The sequence below is a fragment of the Physeter macrocephalus genome, chromosome 13 (assembly GCF_002837175.3).
Source record: "Physeter macrocephalus isolate SW-GA chromosome 13, ASM283717v5, whole genome shotgun sequence".
Classification (NCBI taxonomy): Eukaryota; Metazoa; Chordata; class Mammalia; order Artiodactyla; family Physeteridae; genus Physeter; species Physeter macrocephalus.
The window spans coordinates 69,479,768-69,500,113 of NC_041226.1; the positions used below are offsets into that span (position 1 = coordinate 69,479,768).

General features: G+C 48.5%; 1 protein-coding gene across 6 annotated transcripts in view; it reads left to right on the plus strand.

Moving 5' to 3' along the window:
- Positions 1-20,346, plus strand: part of FARP1 (FERM, ARH/RhoGEF and pleckstrin domain protein 1) — a 303,222-nt gene that overhangs the window by 259,546 nt on the left and 23,330 nt on the right. For all 6 annotated transcript variants that reach the window (XM_024123132.3, XM_024123133.3, XM_055089686.1 and 3 more), the window contains one exon: positions 18,652-18,733. In XM_024123132.3, the coding sequence (XP_023978900.1) occupies positions 18,652-18,733 (82 nt within the window). The remainder of the gene's footprint in view (positions 1-18,651; positions 18,734-20,346) is intronic.

Here is a 20,346-nt window from a genome sequence, read left to right on the forward strand (position 1 = left end):
ACGCCTAGAGCCCGTGCTCCACAACAAGAGGAGCCACCGCAATGAGAAGCCCGCGCACCACAGTGAAGAGTAGCCCCCGCTCGCCGCAACTAGAGAAAGCCCGCGCGCAGCAACGCAGACCCAGTGCAGCCAAAAATAAATAAATAAATAAATTTTTAAAAATAAATAAGACTGGGGTGGTCACACACAAGAGGTGTCCTCCGCCGGCAGCACCCTGGCAGCCCAGCACTGGGGGCTTGCGCTAGCTGCTGCTGTCACTGGCAGAACAGCCGTTTCCTTGGTTCTTGTCCTCTCAAGGGAAAGAATTCAGGCGAGAGACATAGAGCAGTTTTAAGCAGCAAGAGTTTTGTTAAACAAAGCAAAAGTATGCTCCTGAGAAAGGACAAGAGCGGTCTGTCTGGAAACCAGAAGCAGTCCCACGATGGAGGTAGGGTTGGGTTTTTTAGAGTAGTGGTCCCTCCCTGTGTCCTGCGTCATTTGACTGACAAGTTGATTGACAGCTTTAGGTTATATTACTTCTCCCTTAGTGCGCAGGTGCTTACCCATAAGCACCGAAGTGAAACACGGGGGTGGCGGGGGGCGGGCGGGGGGCGGACAAAAACTGCAATGCTAATTTATTATAATTACAGCATAACGACCCCCACCCTGTTAGTCTGAGTCACCTTTTGAGTCTTGGTGCTGCCTGCACCAACCTGTTCTGGCAGTTTTATCTTGCTTGGTCCTGATAAGGCTGGAAACTTAGCGGTGGTCCTGGACCACAAGAGGGAGGACCTCTGGGCATGTTCTGATCACCAGTGTCCAGGTGGGGGAGGGAAAGATGACCCCCATCCAGGACGGGGCGGGGACCTGCTCGTGTCTGAGTAACTACCTAACACCGCCACCAGAGAACTTTGGCGAGCTGTATGAAACATTTCATTCTAGGAATGACGCCATGCTCTTGGACTTATCTGTGACCATAAATCTTTAGCCCTTATCTGTGAAAGAACATCCAATGGCTTAAAAAGCACCTGCTGTCATTGATTTCCCATAGAATTTTCCGTAGAGTGTCGTTCAGAGATCTACAATTTTATTCATGTTTTCCATGAAGATAACCAGAAGCCTGTTAAAGACTCAAAGCTAAAGAGAGAGCAGATAGTCAATATGCAGCTCAGTTGACTTGACCCTCAGTAGCCTTACAACAGTGGACCCACACCGAACTCATGGCGTTTTTGGGAGTCATCGTAAAAGCCTGCCGTTGAGTTCAGCTAATCAGTTCCTCAACAGCACGATGAGGAAGACCTGGCTCGGCAGCGATTCAAGGCAGAAGGTTGAGTGCGAATGAGTTTAGTGTGGGCCAATAGAATAACACAGACGTCAGCGCCTGTTGTGTCCGTAGCTCTCAACGCTGGCTGCTCACTAAAATCACCTAGAACCTTTAAAAAAAAAAAACAAAAAACTTGATAACCAGGCAGAGCCCCAGACGGTTGTATCAGAATCTCTTGAGAGGCTGGCCCTAAGTCTCAATAGTTCCTAAAGCTTCCCAGGTGACTATTCCAACCTGCAGCCAAGGTCAAGAACCTCTTCCATAGACTCTGCCTCATTAGAAGGAGACCAGAGCATGGGAAAGGCTTGCGCCCTGAAACTTGACGGCTCTGAGCTCCATCAGAATACCGTACCCAGTTCTGAGTTTCACGTTTGAAATGGGATAATAGTAGAATGCATTTCATTTTTTAAAAATTGTTGGAAGTATGGGCGTTTGGCCTAAAAGGGAGAAGGTTTTGGAAAATAGGATGGCCCTTTCCAGGCTGGTTGCATGAAAGAGGGCGTTGGCGTCATCGTAAGTGTACCAGAGGACAACATTTAAACCAAGGCGTGAATTGCCAAAGAGACGCCTCGTGTCCTAGTATAGAAAAAGGTTTCCTCACAGTAAGTGCAGCTTGGCGATGAGAGGCTGCCCTGTGAGGTAAGGAGCTCCTCTGCCTCAGGGTTTCTTGAGCTGAGGTTGCCCATTTCCAGAAGGTACTTGTCTATTGGGCAAAACCCCAAACCTGGCAGGGCATCAGGGTCACCTGGGGTTGATGGGCCAGGGAAGTTTTGAAAAAATACAGACTGCCAGGCCCCACCTGGCCCTCCTTAATTAGAACATTGGGGCCAGACCCAGAAATTTACATTTTAAATTGCTTCTTGAGATGACCATGGTGAATGACTTTTCTGAAACAACTGGTGTAGACTGCCTGTGACAGACCGAAGATTCTCTGACTCCTTGGTTTGCATTTGGCGTATAACTCTGGTTTCTTCTGTAAGCAATGACTGAGTGAGTGAATGAATGAGTGCATGGGTGAGCCAGGTGGGTGGGTGGGAGAGTGAGCTGGTGAGTGTCAGGCTTCGCCCGCTGGGGACTTGCGGTCTCAGAGGAGGGGGCAGGCTCATGGGGCGAGGAAGACCAGGCCCTCTCGTGGATGAGTGGGCCATGTCCAGTGTGGGCAGAGGGTGTCACTGGCCAGTTCTGTCTTGGAGGACACGTGGGCCATTAATGCCCACACAGAAGAGGCAACCCATGAGCAATTATGTTCAATGAGGAGAATGGATCACATGGAGTTGATTAAGAAAGGAGTTTGCTCCGGGTTATTGACTGACAGACTCGTGTGTGTGTGTGTGTTGATACCCTGAGATGGGAGACATGGCCTGGCTCACGTGGCGTGGGATGGCTGTGCCTGCATCCTCCATCACGCCACCTGAGGTCCACATCCAGCTGTCCGTGGCCTTGCACGGCCTTGTTTCCTCACCTTGTAAGGTGTGGCGTGCGGTCTCCACTTCGCAGGGCCATCACACCAACTAAATGGGACAGTGTCTGTAAAGGGCTTGGTGTCCTGTCCCACACAGAAAAAGGTGGGGAAGACGGACCATATTTTATTTTTTTAATATTTTTTTAATCCATTAAAAAAATTTTTTTAATACCTATTCATTCATTCATTTTGGCTGCGCCAGATCTTAGTTGCAGCGTGCGGACTCTTAGTTGCGGTATGCGGCATCTAGTTCCCCGACCAGGGATCGAAGCCGGGCCCCCTGCATTGGGAGCGTGGAGTCTTAGCCACTGGACCACCAGGGAAGTCCCCAGACCATTTTTCAATGTAAACTCCTATAAATCGAAATCTTAGATTTAGAGAAACGTTGCCATGAGAATAGAGTTTCTGCACGCTCCTGCTGACGTCAACTTCTTATATCACTGGGCACAGTCGTCAAAACTAAGAAACCAGTGTTGGTTCTGTTAAAAAGCAAAATTTGAGTGAGTAAATTTTAAAGGTCTGATTGGCTTTATTAGATGATTCATGAACAGGCAGCATTCCATCTAGCTAGTAGAGAGGAGCTCCAGGAAGGGAACGGTCTTTAAAGGCAAAACAAGGAATAAACAAAAAAAACATTATTTCGGATGTAGGTAACCTACCTGGGGGACAGAAGGGGTCTGTGTGGCAGGTGACCTCATCTTCGTTTGGGGATTGAGAGGGCCCACGTGACAGATGACCTCATTGGTGCTGACCGGAAAATTCCTGGCTGACTGGCTAGGATTACATTCCTGGGGGAGGTTGTAACTGCAGTTAGGTTAGGTATTAGGTCTTGGTTTTAGCCCAAGTAACTCCACTTTGGACCTGTCCTTTCTCTTTTTTTTTTTTTTTTTTTTTTTTTTTTTCCGGTACGCGGGCCTCTCACCGCTGTGGCCTCTCCCGTTGCAGAGCACAGGCTCCGGACACGCAGGCTCAGCGGCCATGGCTCACGGGCCCAGCCGCTCCGCGGCATGTGGGATCCTCCCAGACCGGGGCGCGAACCCGGTTCCCCTGCATCGGCAGGCGGACGCGCAACCACTGCGCCACCAGGGAAGCCCTGTTCTTTCTCTTTTAACACTACATTATTATCCACTAAACTCCAGACTTTATTCAGTAATAATATTTTTAATTATTGTTAATAGAAGTCTAAAGTTTACGCTGCACCTCAAGGTCCCCCAGATTTGGGGCTTAAATATCACAGCCACCATGTCTTTCTTTGCAGGCCTAAGTTAGGTTGTCATATACTTCCATCAGCAGTGGGAAATTATAGGGCAGAAAAATTACCGGAAGTTTTCCCAGATGATTAGACTGGACCCCGGCTGAGTAAACACACCTGCCCCTGTCCAAATGGTGCGTTCTCCTAAGTCAACACACCTGAGAAGAGGGCCGGACCGTTTCATTCTGGCCCAAGCCCAAGTTGCCCTGTTTCTTCAAAAACAAGGAAACAGAACAGGTTCGGTGACTTCTGAAAACACGCAGAACGCTTTTCCTTTTGAAAGCAAGGACGTTTTACTCAGCTGTTCAAATGCATTCAGAGAAAGCCACTAAAGATCTTTGGTCTTTGGGCAGGAACCCCAGATTCCAGCCCTGAAATGACTGACAGGTGCTGAGGACAAACTGGCCAAGTCATTCCCCAGAGGTGGATGCAGACCTGCCCCGGAACAGTGCATCTTGGTGGGTTCTGCTGGGGACGGAACTCAGCCGACAGCTGGCCGGGAGCTGGGACCCAAGGAGGCACTCGGTGTTGGCCGCGGGCACACAGCTTTGAAGAAGGATCAGCTGGGGTTTTTTTTTTTTTTTTAGAAGAACCTTGAGGTAGCGTCATCGCTTGGTAGGAGAGCAGAAGTTCAGCCAAGGGGGCCGGAAAGACTCCATGTGGAAATTCACCAAGTCTCGGCTCGCGGGACAAAGGGGAGGCGAAGGGGAGGTCCCTGGAGCTTTGAGCCTGGCTGATTGGGAGGATGGTTGTGAAATTAAGAGCAAGATTGCAGAAGAAAGGGAAGAAGCAAGTAAAGTGGAGGGAAGAGGAGCTTGCCTTGGGGCACATGGATTTCGAGGGATCAATAACGAAGCCATACAGGCAGTTGGAAACGCCAGTCTCCGACTTGAGAAGGAAATCAGACGCAGTGGTGTAGGTGTGGAATTACCCACAAGAAGAATCAAATCTTTAAGGAAGAGAATGTTGAGGCAAAAGAGAGCCAGGGACAGAATCGTGTTGAATACACTTTGGGGGGCACCTTTCTATAATCATGGCTTATGGCAGAGCAAGGGCCAGCAAAGGAAGCTGGAGAAGCCACCAGAGATTTGAAAAACGAACGAGAGGGCGGGGGTGGAGGGTGCCAGAGGGGAGCGTGGTTTGGAGAGGGATGCCCAGGGGGCAGAGATGGTTTGGGGCTCCCCAGGGTGCAGGTGCAGCCCCAGGATGCTGGGGGCTTCTGTGGGGAGGAGAGACAGGGCAGTGTCCAGAGGGATCGGGTGTCCATCCAGAGCGGAAAGGAGGCTCCTCTTCCAGGGCTGTGGCGGTCTTGCAGGCTGTGATGAGGAGTTTCCCTGGCGGACTGGTTCTGTCTCACCGTGGCTGAGCTTGAAGTGGCGTGGAGATGACTGAATGGGTGAGAAGATCGTTTGTGTCCGCCCCCAAAAGTGGAACATCTTTACAGAAAGAAGCACCAGTGAACCATCATAGAACAAAAGTGAATAGAATCTTTTTCTTACCACCCTACCAGCTCTGGCTATCATTGAGAGAAAAGCCTAGAGATTGCTCAAAAAAGTACATACAGAATTACCGTATGATCCAGGAGTTCCCCTCTTAGGTATATACTCAAGAGATTTGAAAGAAGGAACTCGAAACAGATAACTGGTACATCCGTGTTCATAGCAGCGTTATTCACAGTAGCCAAAAGGTAGAAACAACCTAATGGTCATTGACATGTGGATGGATAAGCCCAATGTGGTCGATCTATGCAATGGAATATTATTCCGCCTTTAGAAGGAAGGGCAGTCTGACACCTGCTACAACGTAGATGAACCTTAAAGGCATTAGACTAAGTGAAGTAAAAGCCAGGACAAATACTATATGGTTCCAATTCTGTGAGGCACCTAGAGTAGTCAATTCATGGAGATAGAAAAGAGAATGGTGGCTGCCAGGGGCTGGGTAGAGGGAAATGGGGAGTTAGCGTTCAGGGGATATGGAATCTCAGTTTGGAAAGATGAAGAAGTTCTAAAGAAGCCTGGTGCTGGTGGTTGCACAGCAATGTGACTGTACTTGATGCCACTGAACTGTACACCTAAAAAATAGTTTTGAAGGGAAATGCTCGGTTGTATATATATATATATATATATATATATATATATATATATATATATATATAGCCACATCTTTTTTAAAATAGAAAAAAGAAAGTCACAGGGAATCCAGTGCAGGATAAGACCAGAGGCTTCAAAACTGCCTTGCACACGAGGGCCACCACGCCTGTGGGTTCTCTGTGGGCATTGCCAACTGCTTCCCTGAATTAACTTACTGGAACCTCACGGAGGGTGGCAGGTGCGTCTGCTGAGTGAATTGCCTCCATTCTGACCCAGTCAGCCTTCGCAGCCAGGCCTCGATGGGTTAAATTGAACATAAGACCTCAGTTTAAAGCTAAAATGGTACCTAAACTGAGAGCTCAGCTCTTGTCATCTTACTGATTCAGAACACTGTTGAGGGTGGGCGGGGCTTACCTGTCCAGGTGCCTTGCCATCTGAAGGCGGACCTCACAATGCCAACTCTCGCTTCTCGGCCTCTTCCTCATTCTTGGAGGCTCTTTTCATCTCCCGTTATTGTTTCCCTTCGTGGCCCTACAGCTCTGTGAGGTCCACGGGCTTTATTTTAAACAGGTAGGGAAGTAAAAACAGGCTTTTTTACCTTTCGTAAGTGACCCTGCGAGTGGTGTGGTGAGCCATCATCCCAGCTGGTCAGTTGCTGTGCTTTTATCCTGAGGTGGAGACCTTTGACACACTGTCTTCTCTGACCTGTGTTTGAACTTGGGATCATTATGGGAAATGTAGAAAGGAGCCCTGTGACCGGACAACCTGTTGTCATGAGCTTGTACACCTGAGGGTCCTGTAAGCAGGGTGGGCAGAGACCCTGTTCCTTTTACCAGCCCCTGGGGGCTGCAGTGGCCACCCCTCCCAAAGGCAGCTAGCTCGCCCTTCAGTCAGAGCAGTTTCTCACAGCATCCTCTCTCAAGAGGGGTAGCGCCCTCTTGTGGTTGGGGCAGGAGCACATGCCTTCCCCCCCCCACCACCACCCCCGCTTTCAACCCAGAGAAACACACGTGTATACGCCCCCCTTCGCCTCTCCAATCCGGAGAGTCTGCCCCCCACGCTTCGTCTCTGGATCGCCGAGGATGGACTGGACCCTGGCCACCGTACTTTTGAGAGGTCGCCGGTGGCTGGTGGTTCCTGCCACACCAGCAGCACTGGCTGGCTTTGCCCCTGCAGGTAGTTTATGTGATATGAACGCTTTGGTTCCCCCCAAAGTTGATGTCTCTGGACCGTTTCCCACATCCACATAAGGAAAGGCTCTGATTTCTATGTTATTTTGTTGTTGCCCAAGATCAGAATGTTTGTAAAGGTTGACTGCGGAGAACCCCTGTAGTTATTGCACGGGGTAATCATTCCCGCCCCACACGCTTTCTTCACGGCTGGATAATTCTTACGGGCGGCGGCTCCTGTCTTGACCATGGTGCGGTTACTGCCGGCAGTGACAGCTTTACTGATTCAGAGTAAAATCGGCTGCAGTGCCTTGTCTCCTGGAACGTTCTGGTCTGATGTCAAATCCCACTCGCAGGCTTGATGTGCTCCCAGCGTTCCAACCGTCATGAGTTTTGTCATGAGCAGGAAGTTAGGGTGACGACCCCTCATGTCGGGAACCCTGAGTCACTCCTGAATCCAGCAGAGTCGATTAGCCGCATTGATCTTTCCACCTGTAAAATGGACTTAGCCCGGTTCAGAAGCCGCGATTCCCTCCTCCTTCCTTCCCCACTAACCTCCGTCTTCCCTCCTCTGACTTCCCGAGAGAGTTACTGGTCGCCCGCCCCTCACGGTTCACCTGGAAGCTCAGCTCTTAGCACCTGCCGAGACGGCCGTGTCCTCGGGGGAGGCGGGGGAGCTCTTCCTGTGTCACGTAGACTAGGGTGGAACTCCGGGTGATATTTGCCTGTCTGAACGAATGTATGACTTCTCGTTGGTAAACTGCATCACAGCTCTTGCTAAGGCTCATTTTTTGTTGTGGTTTTAAATCCTTTTATGCCTCATCTTCCACACAGATTCTGAGACAGTTCACAAATGGAAAACAATGTAAGACAAGGATAAACGAGGACATCTAAAGCTGCACTGTCCCATGCGGTAGCCACTAGCCACTTGGAGCAGTTTGTTTAAAATAATTTAAATTAAAAATTCAGTTTCTCAGTAACATGAGCCACATTTCAAGGGCTGTGAGTCCCACGCGGCCAGTGGCTACATATTGGACAGCAGACATAAAAGACATTTCCATCATCACAGAAAGCACTTTTTCACAGCATTGGGAGGTGCAAACTGTTGGGTGTAAGATAGGCTACAGGGATGTATTGTATAACACGGGGAATATAGCCAAATATTTTTGTAATAACTGTAAATGGAGTGTAAGCGTTAAAAATTGTATTTTAAAAAAAAAGAATGAATAGTACTCATTACATCAAACACAAGGACCACCACACAGTAGGTGCTCAAAATACTTACAAATCAAATTCATGAGAATGTCTTGGTTTCCTCTGGGGTAGATCTTGAAGATTATTAAATTTGTCTGTTGTTATGTTTCAAAGACCCAAAGCAGAAGGAGGCCTGGCAGACGAGGATGGGCAGCGCTTTTACACTTAGAAAACCAGTGTCCACAATGCAGTGTTTGGGGCATTAATATTAATAATAAACTTCCATTAGTGAGCACTTATTACCTGCAAACTCTTCGTGTACCTTATACCATGGCCAGGTTGGCATTATTAGTCAAGATAAAATGACCACTCTGCTTTTCCCACTTGATCTTCAAAATCAGGGGTTGGCAAACTACAGCCCGTGGCCAGATCTGCTCTGCCCCCGTGTGTGTCAATAAAGTTTTATTTAGAACACAGCTGTGCCCATCCTTTTCCCTGTTGTCTGCGGCTGCTTTGTTGCTCCATCAGCAGAGTTGAGTAGTTGGGACAGAGCTCGGATGGCCTGCGAAGCCTACAACACTTAGCTATCTGGCTCTTTACAGAATAAAGCTTGCCGATCCTTGGTGAAAAAGAATTTCCCCGGGTGTAGGTGTTGTTTTTCCCATTTTGTGATTGGGAAAATGAGGCTCGGAGAGGTCAAACTCCTTGCTCATGGCCACACAGCTCTTAAGTGACAGAGGCATGACTTGGACTTAGGTCTGAGCTGAGCCGTAGTTGGTGTCTTTGAAGCTGTGTTGTCAAAGCACAGGGTTTCAAACACCCGGAAGGGGGCTGGGACAGCATCTGCCATGACTCCTCGCTCTTTAGAGGAGAGCATGAGAGCGCGGCTTGCCCTTGCCCACAAGGCAGAAGCCGGCAGAGCCCCGTCCAGCACCCTGGTCTCCAGAGCTGCGTCCTTCCTTCCCGCTCTGGCTCCGGGAGATCAGCACTGCTGGCCCTTCTGCCCCGAGCACTCTCCGGTGGTGTTTGTCCTCCTCTCGAAAGTGGCCGGAAGCTCATGGCATCTGGTCAGCGCTCGCCCTAGGGTGACTTTGTCTGCAGAAGTATCGCCTGTGGGTCTAGAGTCGGAGAAGATGGGTTTGAATTTTTTCTAATCTAAGAGTTTTTACGGCAAGATGGTCACTTGCGTTTGTTCAGCAAGTATTTACTGTGCCCTTACTGTGTATTAGGCACCGTTCTCAGTGTTCAGTGAACCAAACGGGCCACAGTTCCTGCGCTTTGAGAGCTTGTGTTCCAGTTACATTTCTGCCTGTGCCCTGCACCGAGGAGGCAGCCAGAAGCAGCCTGAAGAGACTTGGAAGCAGAGCCCGGGCAGAGCTCCAGAGCTCCTGTTCTGTTTTCTACTCATGCCAAGAGACCATTGGGCATCTGACCCTTTTCCAGAACAGAAACCGTCAGTATTCTAGAGGTGTTTAAAAAAAAAAAACAAAAAAAAAACCCATAGATATGTATACGGTAAAACACCTTGCACATCTACAGTGTCTTTTTAAAGCATTTTCCCTTAAATTGTCTCCTTTGACAATCCAAACAGTCTGGTGGGCCTATCGCCATCTTTATGCCTATGGAAAATAAGGCTCTGAAAGGGAAGTGCCTTGCCAGAAGTTGTTCAGTGTAAAGCTAGGGAGGACCACACCCCCACTTCTTTTTCTTTTTATAGATTTATTTACTTTATAACTTGTTTTTATTTTTTGGCTGCATTGGGTCTTCGTTGCTGCGCGCAGGCTTTCTCTAGTTGCGGCGAGCGGGGGCTACTCTTCGTTGTGGTGCGCGGGCTTCTCTTTGCGGTGGCTTCTCTTCTTGCGGAGCACGGGCTCTAGGCACGCCGGATTCAGTAGTTGTGGCACGCGGGCTCAGTAGTTGTGGCACGTGGGCTCAGTAGTTGTGGCTCGCGGGCTCTAGAGCACAGGCTCAGCAGTTGTGGCGCACGGGCTGAGTTGCTCCGCGGCGTGTGGGATCTTCCTGGGCCAGGGCTCGAACCCGTGTCCCCTTCATTGGCAGGCGGATTCTTAACCACTGCGCCACCAGGGAAGCCCCACACCCCACTTCTAACTTTCCATGGAGCCCATGAACCGGCAGGCAGAAGCAGTAGCTGTTAGCTTATTCTCTGGTTCTGTCTAGAGCAGTGCTCTCCAGTGGAACTGTGGTGATGGAGATATTCCGTGTCTGCATTGTTCAATGCAACAGCCATTAACCACATGCGGCTCTTGAGCCCTTGAAATAGGGCTAGTGTGTCTGAGGAATTGAATTTTTTAATTTTATTTTAAGTAAAGTTGAAATTTAAATAACCATACGTGGAAACTGTACTGGACAGCACAGTTTTGGAGACATAAAGGGGAGGAACTCTGAGCGGAAGACAGACAGTGGACACAGTTTGCCTTTCCCATTAGGACCGAATGCCCCACCATCCCCTTTCTTAGAAATCAGAGTCATTGATTTAAAACGCAAGACTCAAAGGCGGTTCTCTGACCCCTCCGCTTCCTGCTTCAGGCAGATCAGGGCTACTTCTCTTGTGTAAAAGCTTTTGTTTGCAGAAGAGTTTCATTGGTTTTAAAAAGAAGACTGTGCAAAAAGGGTTTAAAATCATTACTCTCAAAATAAACAGTGAAACTCACTGGAGACAAGGCAGCCTGATCTACCTGGAAAACAGCTTGGAAAACATACACAGTGGAAGCAGTTAGAACAAGATATATGGATCACGGGTGTACCGTGGGCAGGGTGGGGGGGGGCGTGTGTACACTTACTTTTTTTAATATAAATTTATTTAAAATTTAAAATTTCATCTGTTTCAAAGGCAAGAAAGACACTGTGATCTTCCCAGACTCTTCTGCCCTGACTCGGCTTCCCACCGTCTACCTAGGGTTCCAGGGACGGTGGTGGCTGCTGATTGTCTCCTTTTAACACATGAGTGAAATTGCCCGTTCTCAGGCATATGGCAGGCGCTGTTTTTCTTGGATTATCTGCTGTATTCCCGACTGTATTAGCCCACTGTGCTTTAAGAGCAAGCTACTTTTTTCAGAAAAACAGAAATGATTTTTCCAATTGCCTGAATCGCAGGTGGGTTTCTGCTGGGAAACACTGGAGAGAGAGCAGCCGCCAGGCCGCTTATGAGTTTGAAACGGCCTTCCTGTTCTGCTGTGTTTTAATACGTGGCCGCCGTTAACAGTTCTGAACCCAGGTCTCATCTGGGTGCTCTCAAGCCTGTCTGTGAGTGGGCTGTAACTTTTGTGCCTCTTATTAAACAGGACCTGGTGTTAAACCTCAGAAGAAGAAAAGCCAGAGCTTTAAGCAACCCAGTAGTGTAACTGAAGGTGGAGAGCATGAGGCTGCCGTGTCCCACCTGCACTGAAGGACAGGATGGATCCCTTACCTGTCACTGCCGGAGAGAAACCGCGTACCCTGGCCCAGTGGGGACACCTCTCGCACAAATGCCTTCCCCGCAAGTGGGGATGTGAATTAATGTTCAAATTAATGGGATTTTCCTCTCCAGGGATTTCAAAGGATATTGAAATTCATCAGAGAATATTGAAATCTACAACTATGAATTACATGCAGCTAATATATATATATAATTATAATATTTTTATATATATATACACACACATATAAAAATCTATTACTTTGGCTAATTTGTTTGCTTTTTTTTCTTTTTAAGATGTTGGGGGTAGGAGTTTATTAATTTTATTTTTTTATTTTTGCTGCGTTGGGTCTCCGTTTCTGTGCGAGGGCTTTCTCTAGTTGTGGCAAGCGGGGGCCACTCTTCATCGCGGTGCGCGGGCTTCTCAGTATAGCGGCCTCTCTTGTTGCGGAGCACAGGCTCAGCAGTTGTGGCTCACGGGCCCAGCCACTCGGCGGCATGTGGGATCCTCCCAGACCGGGGCTTGAACCCGTGTCCCCTGCATCGGCAGGCAGATTCCCAACCACTGCGCCACCAGGGAAGCCCCTAATTTGTTTGCTTTTTGAACCAGTCACCCTCCCTACCCTACATATTAATGGAAAATTTGTCTTTACTTATTGGCTCATTTACATATTATTCTTTTAGTTGCATAGATACACAAGCACACACAATCACAGCCTTTTTTTTTTTTTTTCCATTGAGAATCATAGGAACCACAAAGAACAGTAAGAATTAGGGCATGATGTTTGTTTTGCAGATGAGGCCTAAAAATTCACAAAGTTAAACCTGTTTTCCTGGGGTCCGAGAGCACCCCGACACAGAGCTGGGTTGAAAAAGTCAGCCTTCCCACTCCAGGCTGCATGGTTTGCTTTTATGTTTTAATCTGATGAGATGGTTCTTTGTTCTGAGGGGGAGGGCAGGGCCAGACTTTGGTCTGCTTGTTGCTGAGCTGCTGACCAGCCCACATAGTGGTCCATGAAATGTTTACAGAGGGTTAGGAAGACTCAGATTCTGTGTGTGTGTGTGTGTGTGTGTGTGTGAGAGAGAGAGAGAGAGAGAGAGAGAGAGAGAGAGAGTGTGTGTGTCTGTGTGTCTGTGTGTGCATTCAACCTTGTGCTGAGATAACGTGTAGTTGCTCCTGGGAGCACATTAATCGTGGTGCCCAGGTCAGAATTTAGCATCTGGAAGGCTTCTTGGTACATGGGTTTCCAAAGCGAAATTGTCAAAAGAATTTTCAGCTGCGTTGCCGCGCGGTAATTACCCAGGCAACAAGTATGTGTCCCCATCTTCCAAACAAGGACTCTTTTCTTGTGAGGTTAACATCCAGAGGCTGTTCCGGAAGAGTTATAATTACTTTTTTATGTTCTCCATAGTAAAGTGACTTTTTTTTTTTTTTTTTTTTGGATGCACCGCATGGCATGTGGGATCTTAATTCCCCGACCAGGGATCGAATCTGCGCCCCCTGCCTTGGAAGTGCGGAGTCCTAACCACTGCACCGCCGGGGAGTCCCTACAGTGACCTTTTAGCTCTTTACAGTAAAGCCAGTGCTTTGGACTTGTGGATTTGCTGGCATTAGCATGTAGAGGAAGTGTAAAACACGATGGTAATTCTGTACAGGGCAGCAAGAGCATCAGGTCTCGTCCCCTTTCCCGTGGGCTGATTCCATGTCCTGGAACCAAGCGGGGCTGGCCCTTGCCGTGTGCTGCAATGGGGAGGGGACAGGAAGGGGGCCGAGCTGCCTATGCTGGTTGCGTGAACTTCCCAGGCCCCAGCCTGTTGTCACCACATGGCCTAGAGCTGCCCCCCCCTCGGTGGATGGACATCAGGGTGTTCCCTGCGCACAGGGGACCAGTGATACTACCCCAGAGAAGTCTCTAAAATGAAAGTAAGGACGCTGTAGACTTCGAGAAACAGATAAGGTTCTGCTGGCCAGCCGATGCAGGAAGGAAGGTCTCCTTGAGTCTGGGGTTTTAACATCAGTACGTTTTCCTTTAATAAATAGTTGGCGAAGAAGAAAGGAAGTGAGGTCAATAACGTTTGGCCTCCATCACCGCTCCCCGCCCCCCCTCCCAGTCTGCTTTGCTGCTCTTCATTTCCCTTGGGTCGGGGTGCTGTCCGTGAGAGGGAAAGGATCGTTCAGTGCTAATGGGAGCTGAGACCCCTGTTTCCTTGCCCCCACCCCCAATCCAGAGCATTCTCGCTAAAACATTTAAATTATGTCCTGTGGATTAACTAAAGACCTTTCTCATGTGCGTTGTCAGATGGCACGTCCGTTTGGAAGTTTTGGGGTCAGTGATTTAAGTTCCAAGATAATAGCTACAGACCTGGAAATCCAGTTTACATTGGGTCTTCCCTCCTTTTACTGAAATCAGGCCGTTCTGGCTCAGCAGTTAGGTCCTCCTTTGTTGTTCAGATGTGGCGGGGAGGGAAGGAGAACTTTCCACCTCCTAAGGGAGCTTCCTGTGATGTTGAAGGTGCGGGGGGCGGGGGGGCGTTCTGAACAGCAGGAACGCCCCCGCTTCGGGCGGGAGCTCCTTTCTGTCCCAGGTGTGTAAGGAGAAGAGCAGCCAGTAAATTCCCAGCCGCACCCAGACACGCAGGATCCCCAGGATGGCCGAACGATAAACATCTCCATCGTGACTCGATTAATAGCCATGTGCCCAAAATCCAGAGATGCTACAACCCTGTAGCTGACGGGGTGGAATAATACTTGATCGCGAGCTGAGGGCTGTCTCGGAGGGAAGGCTGGTCTCCGTCAGATGCCTGAACATTCTCCGCTGAGCCCATTTTGGGGGAGAATGTGACCCGATGGCTGAGGATCAGGGAGGCGGACCAGTGTGGAAAACCGAAGCTCCTAGCTTGAGGCTGAGGCAGGGCAGCCACTTCATTAAGGAAGGAAGTGGAAGAAAAGATTGGGTTTGGGCAGCAATTAACTGTGCAGAATCCTTTGAGTTTGAGATGCCTGTGGGTCACTCATGCAGTTCCCTCTCGAAGGGATGAAATAATTACACAGGTTATCGAGGCATAGCTTTAGCATCCTGAATTGAAATCACGGGGAAGAGAAGGCTTGCTTAGGGAGAAGTAGAAAGTGAAGAGAGAAGATAACCAGGGCTGGATTCCCAACACAGAGGCATCTTAGGAGTGGCCTGAAGAGCACAGCCTGGCGAAGAGGACTGAAGATCTGACCAAGAGAGAAACCAGGGGGCTGGAGAGAGAGGCTTCCCGAAGCCAGAGAACAGAGTGCCAGGACTTTGGGCCCAGCTACGCAAGAGAGAGTGACCAGGGGCAGGAGTGACAGTACGTGCTTGCTTCGGTGAATGAGGTTAAGGGCAACCTTGCACAGAACCAATTCAGGGAGTGGTGAGGAGAGAATCCATATTTTAATTAGAGGAGAAGTGAATGGTAATTAAAGCCACCAGCCAACTTGTTTGTTGTGGCAGCTAAGAGGGAGCAGCAGGACTGAGGGGCTCTGCATTGCGGTGGAAGAGAATGGAGTAGGTAAAGAAAGCCAGCCCTAGGGGAGCCGTAGGAGACCCTGGCAGGGGCTGGGAGCATCATGGGTACCCTTGCTCCTTTTATTTTATTTTATTACTATTTTTAAAAATTTATTTATTTATTTATGGCTGCATTGGGTCTTCGTTGCTGCCCGCGGGCTTTCTCTAGTTGTGGCGAGCGGGGATACCCTTTGTTGTGGTGTGCGGGCTTCTCTTGTTGCGGAGCACAGGCTCTAGGCGCGTGGGCTTCAGTAGTTGCGGCTCGCGGGCTCTAGAGCACAGGCTCAGTAGTTGTGGCACACGGGCTTAGTTGCTGCACGGCATGTGGGATCTTCCCGGACCAGGGCTCGAACCCATGTCCCCTGCATTGGCAGGCGGATTCTTAACCACCGCGCCACCAGGGAAGTCTGCTCCTTTTATCTTAGAGAAACTTTAATTCCCTAATGGGTCTGGGTGCCCGTCTCCCCTGTGATGTAATTCACAGTATATGCTCAGTTAGAACCAGTGGAATATATGGTGTTGTCACTGCCTGGTTGGGGGTGGAGCTGGGAGCTGGGGGAGGAGCCAGCCCCCCTGTTTCTATCGGCCCCGACTCTTCTACCCCCTGGGCTGCTTCATTAAGTGCCTTCCTCCCTGCCTTCCTCTCCCCATCCTGAGATCCTTGCTGCATCAGAGGTTGAGCTGGCAGCTATGGAAAGCTCCAAATGCCGAGAGGCAGTCACTCCTCCCAGTGCTGGAGGCGTAAGGCGGTGGCATCTCTGGGTGTAAATCATCACCCTCCGTACTCGGGCTGCAGGTGTTTTATTCCGCTCTGAGTACCTTTCACTTCCGTGCCCAGATTTTTACCTTTTTTCATGTCTGATTCTTCCTTTTCCTTTAAGTTGGCTTCTGGCTATCCTGAACAGTTGGTTTGAAGGTATTAGTCAGGTTTGTTGTTGAAAATCATGTTTTAATTGGACCAGGGCTCGAACCCATGTCCCCTGCATTGGCAGGCGGATTCTTAACCACCGCGCCACCAGGGAAGTCTGCTCCTTTTATCTTAGAGAAACTTTAATTCCCTAATGGGTCTGGGTGCCCGTCTCCCCTGTGATGTAATTCACAGTATATGCTCAGTTAGAACCAGTGGAATATATGGTGTTGTCACTGCCTGGTTGGGGGTGGAGCTGGGAGCTGGGGGAGGAGCCAGCCCCCCTGTTTCTATCGGCCCCGACTCTTCTACCTCCTGGGCTGCTTCATTAAGTGCCTTCCTCCCTGCCTTCCTCTCCCCATCCTGAGATCCTTGCTGCATCAGAGGTTGAGCTGGCAGCTATGGAAAGCTCCAAATGCCGAGAGGCAGTCACTCCTCCCAGTGCTGGAGGCGTAAGGCGGTGGCATCTCTGGGTGTAAATCATCACCCTCCGTACTCGGGCTGCAGGTGTTTTATTCCGCTCTGAGTACCTTTCACTTCCGTGCCCAGATTTTTACCTTTTTTCATGTCTGATTCTTCCTTTTCCTTTAAGTTGGCTTCTGGCTATCCTGAACAGTTGGTTTGAAGGTATTAGTCAGGTTTGTTGTTGAAAATCATGTTTTAATTTTCTCTGGGAAATTCAGCGGGTAAACCGGCAGATGTGCACGGGTATTGCGGTTAGCGGTTGTATAGGCTGGGCTCAGGTACAAGCTCCCGCCTCGTGACCACTGACATTAGACACGTTGCTTCATTTCTTTGTGCCTCAGTATTTAGCTGTTTAATGGGGGTGATGGTGGTACCTGGTCACAGAGCTGCCGCGAGGATTCAGTGATGTAATGCACTCGGCACTGTAACCAGTACTCAGTAACCACGAGCTACCGTTATTATTATTATTTTTCTCAGCCCCTGGATTATCAACATCAGATACAGCCTGGAGCCAAAGAGACATAAATATATACCCAAATGCTCTGTTAAAAGTGCCCACATCCACATACCCTGAGAAAACCATAATTCAAAAAGATACATGTACCACAGTGTTCATTGCAGCACTATTTACAATAGCCAGGACATGGAAGCATCCTAAATGTCCATCGACAGATAAATGGACACACAAGATGTGGCACATATATACAACGGAATATTACTCAGCCATAAAAAGGAACGAAATTGAGTTACTTGTAGTGAGGTGGATGGACCTAGAGTCTGTCGTACAGAGTGAAGTAAGTCAGAAAGAGAAAAACAAATAACGTATGCTAATGCACATATATGGAATCTAAAAAAACGGTACTGATGAACCTAGTGGCAGGAATAAAGACACAGACGTAGAGAACAGACTCGAGGACACAAGGGGGTGAAGGGGAAGCTGGGATGAAATGAGAGAGTAGCATGGACATGTATACACTACCAAATGTAAAATAGATAGCTAGTGGGAAGCAGCCGCATAGCACAGGGAGATCAGCTGGGTGCTTTGTGACCACCTAGAGGGGTGGGAAAGGGAGGGTGGGAGGGAGATGACGCAAGAGGGAGGGGTTATGGGGATACATGTATACATATGGCTGATTCACCTTGTTGTACAGTAACAAATAGAAACTAACACAACACTGCAAAGCAATTATACTCCAGTAAAGATTTAAAAAAAAAAAAAAAGTGCCCACATCTTTGTCATCTACCACCCAGGATATCTAGGGGACCCCTGACCTGTCTCTGAACCTGGGACTACCATCTTGCCCTCTTCTGGGTCATCCTCCCCATACCTACCTCCGTGCATGGGTCTCCTACAGTTCCTCAATTATATTTTTCTCTTCCCAAGGGCTTTTCACACAGCCCTTTGTCTGTTTCAGACTAAGGGCTCTTGGGAGCCGAAACCTTGATTTTGAGGCTAAATCTTGCTTCTTACAAGTGTCTGTTAGTCCCAGTCTGTAAGAAAGAATCAGTTTCATGAGCTTGTCACTGCAAGTCATGTCCACGCTATTCTAATGCTGAGAAAGTCACCCAAGTGGGGATGGGAAAAGGAATGTAAAATGAGACCAAGTTAAAATGAACAGAAGATGGCTCTTCCCTATCTGTTTCCAAGCACAGGTGGAATTCTTTGTCTGCAGAGTGACTGGGCTAATTTCAAAGTCTCCTTCTGGCACACTAACGTTCTGTGACACACAGAGAAGGGAGAGGTACAAATCGGTGATTGGAAAGGAAGACATAAATGTTGATATCTTGTCATCTGGGGCTGGCACACTTTCCGGTCCTGTTTTCACTGCTAACACTTTGGTTTCCAACGCTTCGCTCTCAGGGAAGGCCGCTCGAATGCTCACATCAGAGGAGATTACCAAAGAATTGGAGACGTGATGCTGAAGAACATTCAGGGCATGAAGGTGAGCCGCTTGGGGATTTGGGAGACGGGGTCCCCCAGGGAAGATAATGCTGAGGCTGCCCGAGGCCTTGTTTGTGATCCTTGCCCGAAAACACGTGGCCTGATTCGAGTCTGCATGTAGCACAGCCCCGGGGGAAACTCTTCCGTCTCCTCTAGATACTTTTATTTGGAAGCGTAAAGGAAGATCCAGTCACTTTGGGGGAAGCACTTTCAGTTCTTTTCCTCTTCCACAGCTCTGTGTTGTAACCAAAACACCAGGTATTTTCTGTGACTAAGTCATTCGAAACTTGTTTTTAAAAATTATGTAGACAAAACATTGGTCGACTGAGCATTTCACTTTTAGTCAGTTGTTTTGGCTTCTTGTGGGTGTGACAAAAATATTGGATTCGGAGCTGTGTAGGAATTCCAGTCAATTCTGTGGCTTTCAGTTGGTTTATAAGGTGAATATATTTTTAACCATCCAGCAATATCTACAATGATCCAAAAGGGCGAAAGTCTCCCCAGAGAAGTCAGTACATAGTGAACCAATATTCTGCCTCGTGTTTGAAATCTGCCCCACCTCTTACATCTGAAATTTTCATTTTTGCCTTTTCATTTTAATCCATTAATCATTCCTTTAATATGGAATGTTTTAATTCACATAATTTATCTTTTGAATATAAATACATCTATATTTGCATTTTAAAGCAATCTTTCTATATCTCAACCACCCACAGAGCCTTCCTAATAACCTTAACTAATAACTAAGAGCAAGCTTTTGTAACCCCCCAAAGAGGGCAGGTTGCTTGTACTGCCACCATGCAGCCCATCCAACCATCCGTCTGTGTGTCCACCCACAGTCCATGCATACTAGCTGAGCACCTATAACGTCTAAGGCACTCACAGAATAGAAGTTATTGTTGAGGTTTGAATTAACTCCTAAGAATCTAAGTTGTTTGGTGTTCGATTTGTTCCCCCCTTAGAACCATGTACCTCCTGAGATAGGACAGTGGAGACGGAGGGACGGGGCAGGGGATGCAGGAAAGATAGGGTCTGAAACTACTCAAGGGGTTTCCCATCGCTCTTAACAAGTTCAAGATATTATTTAACAGACCTTGAGCCTATTGCTCGCTTTTTCCTGGTGTTCAAAAAGCAACACTCCCCACTTTGGGCTGTACCAGAGAGAGGCGGAAGCCAGCAGGACTGCAGAACCCTATACGAAGAAAGCAGAGTCATCTGAGGTGTTCCATGACGATAGTGTTTTTAATGCCCTAAGTAAGGTGGATATACAACACTCAGATGGAACAGTAACAGACATCTTTTCACTTTCCATAGTGTTTTTTATTATTTTATTTTTTAGAGCAATTTTAGGTTTACAGAAAAATTGAGCATAAAACTCACACGGAGGCTCCATATTCTCGCCTTGCCTGACACACACACAACCACACCACACATACACACACACACACACCACATACACACACCACACACACACACACCACACACACACTCCACACACACCACACACACACCACAGCACACACACCCCACACACACACACACCCCCCACACACCACAGCACACACACCACACACACCACACACACACACCCTACACACACCCCACATACACACA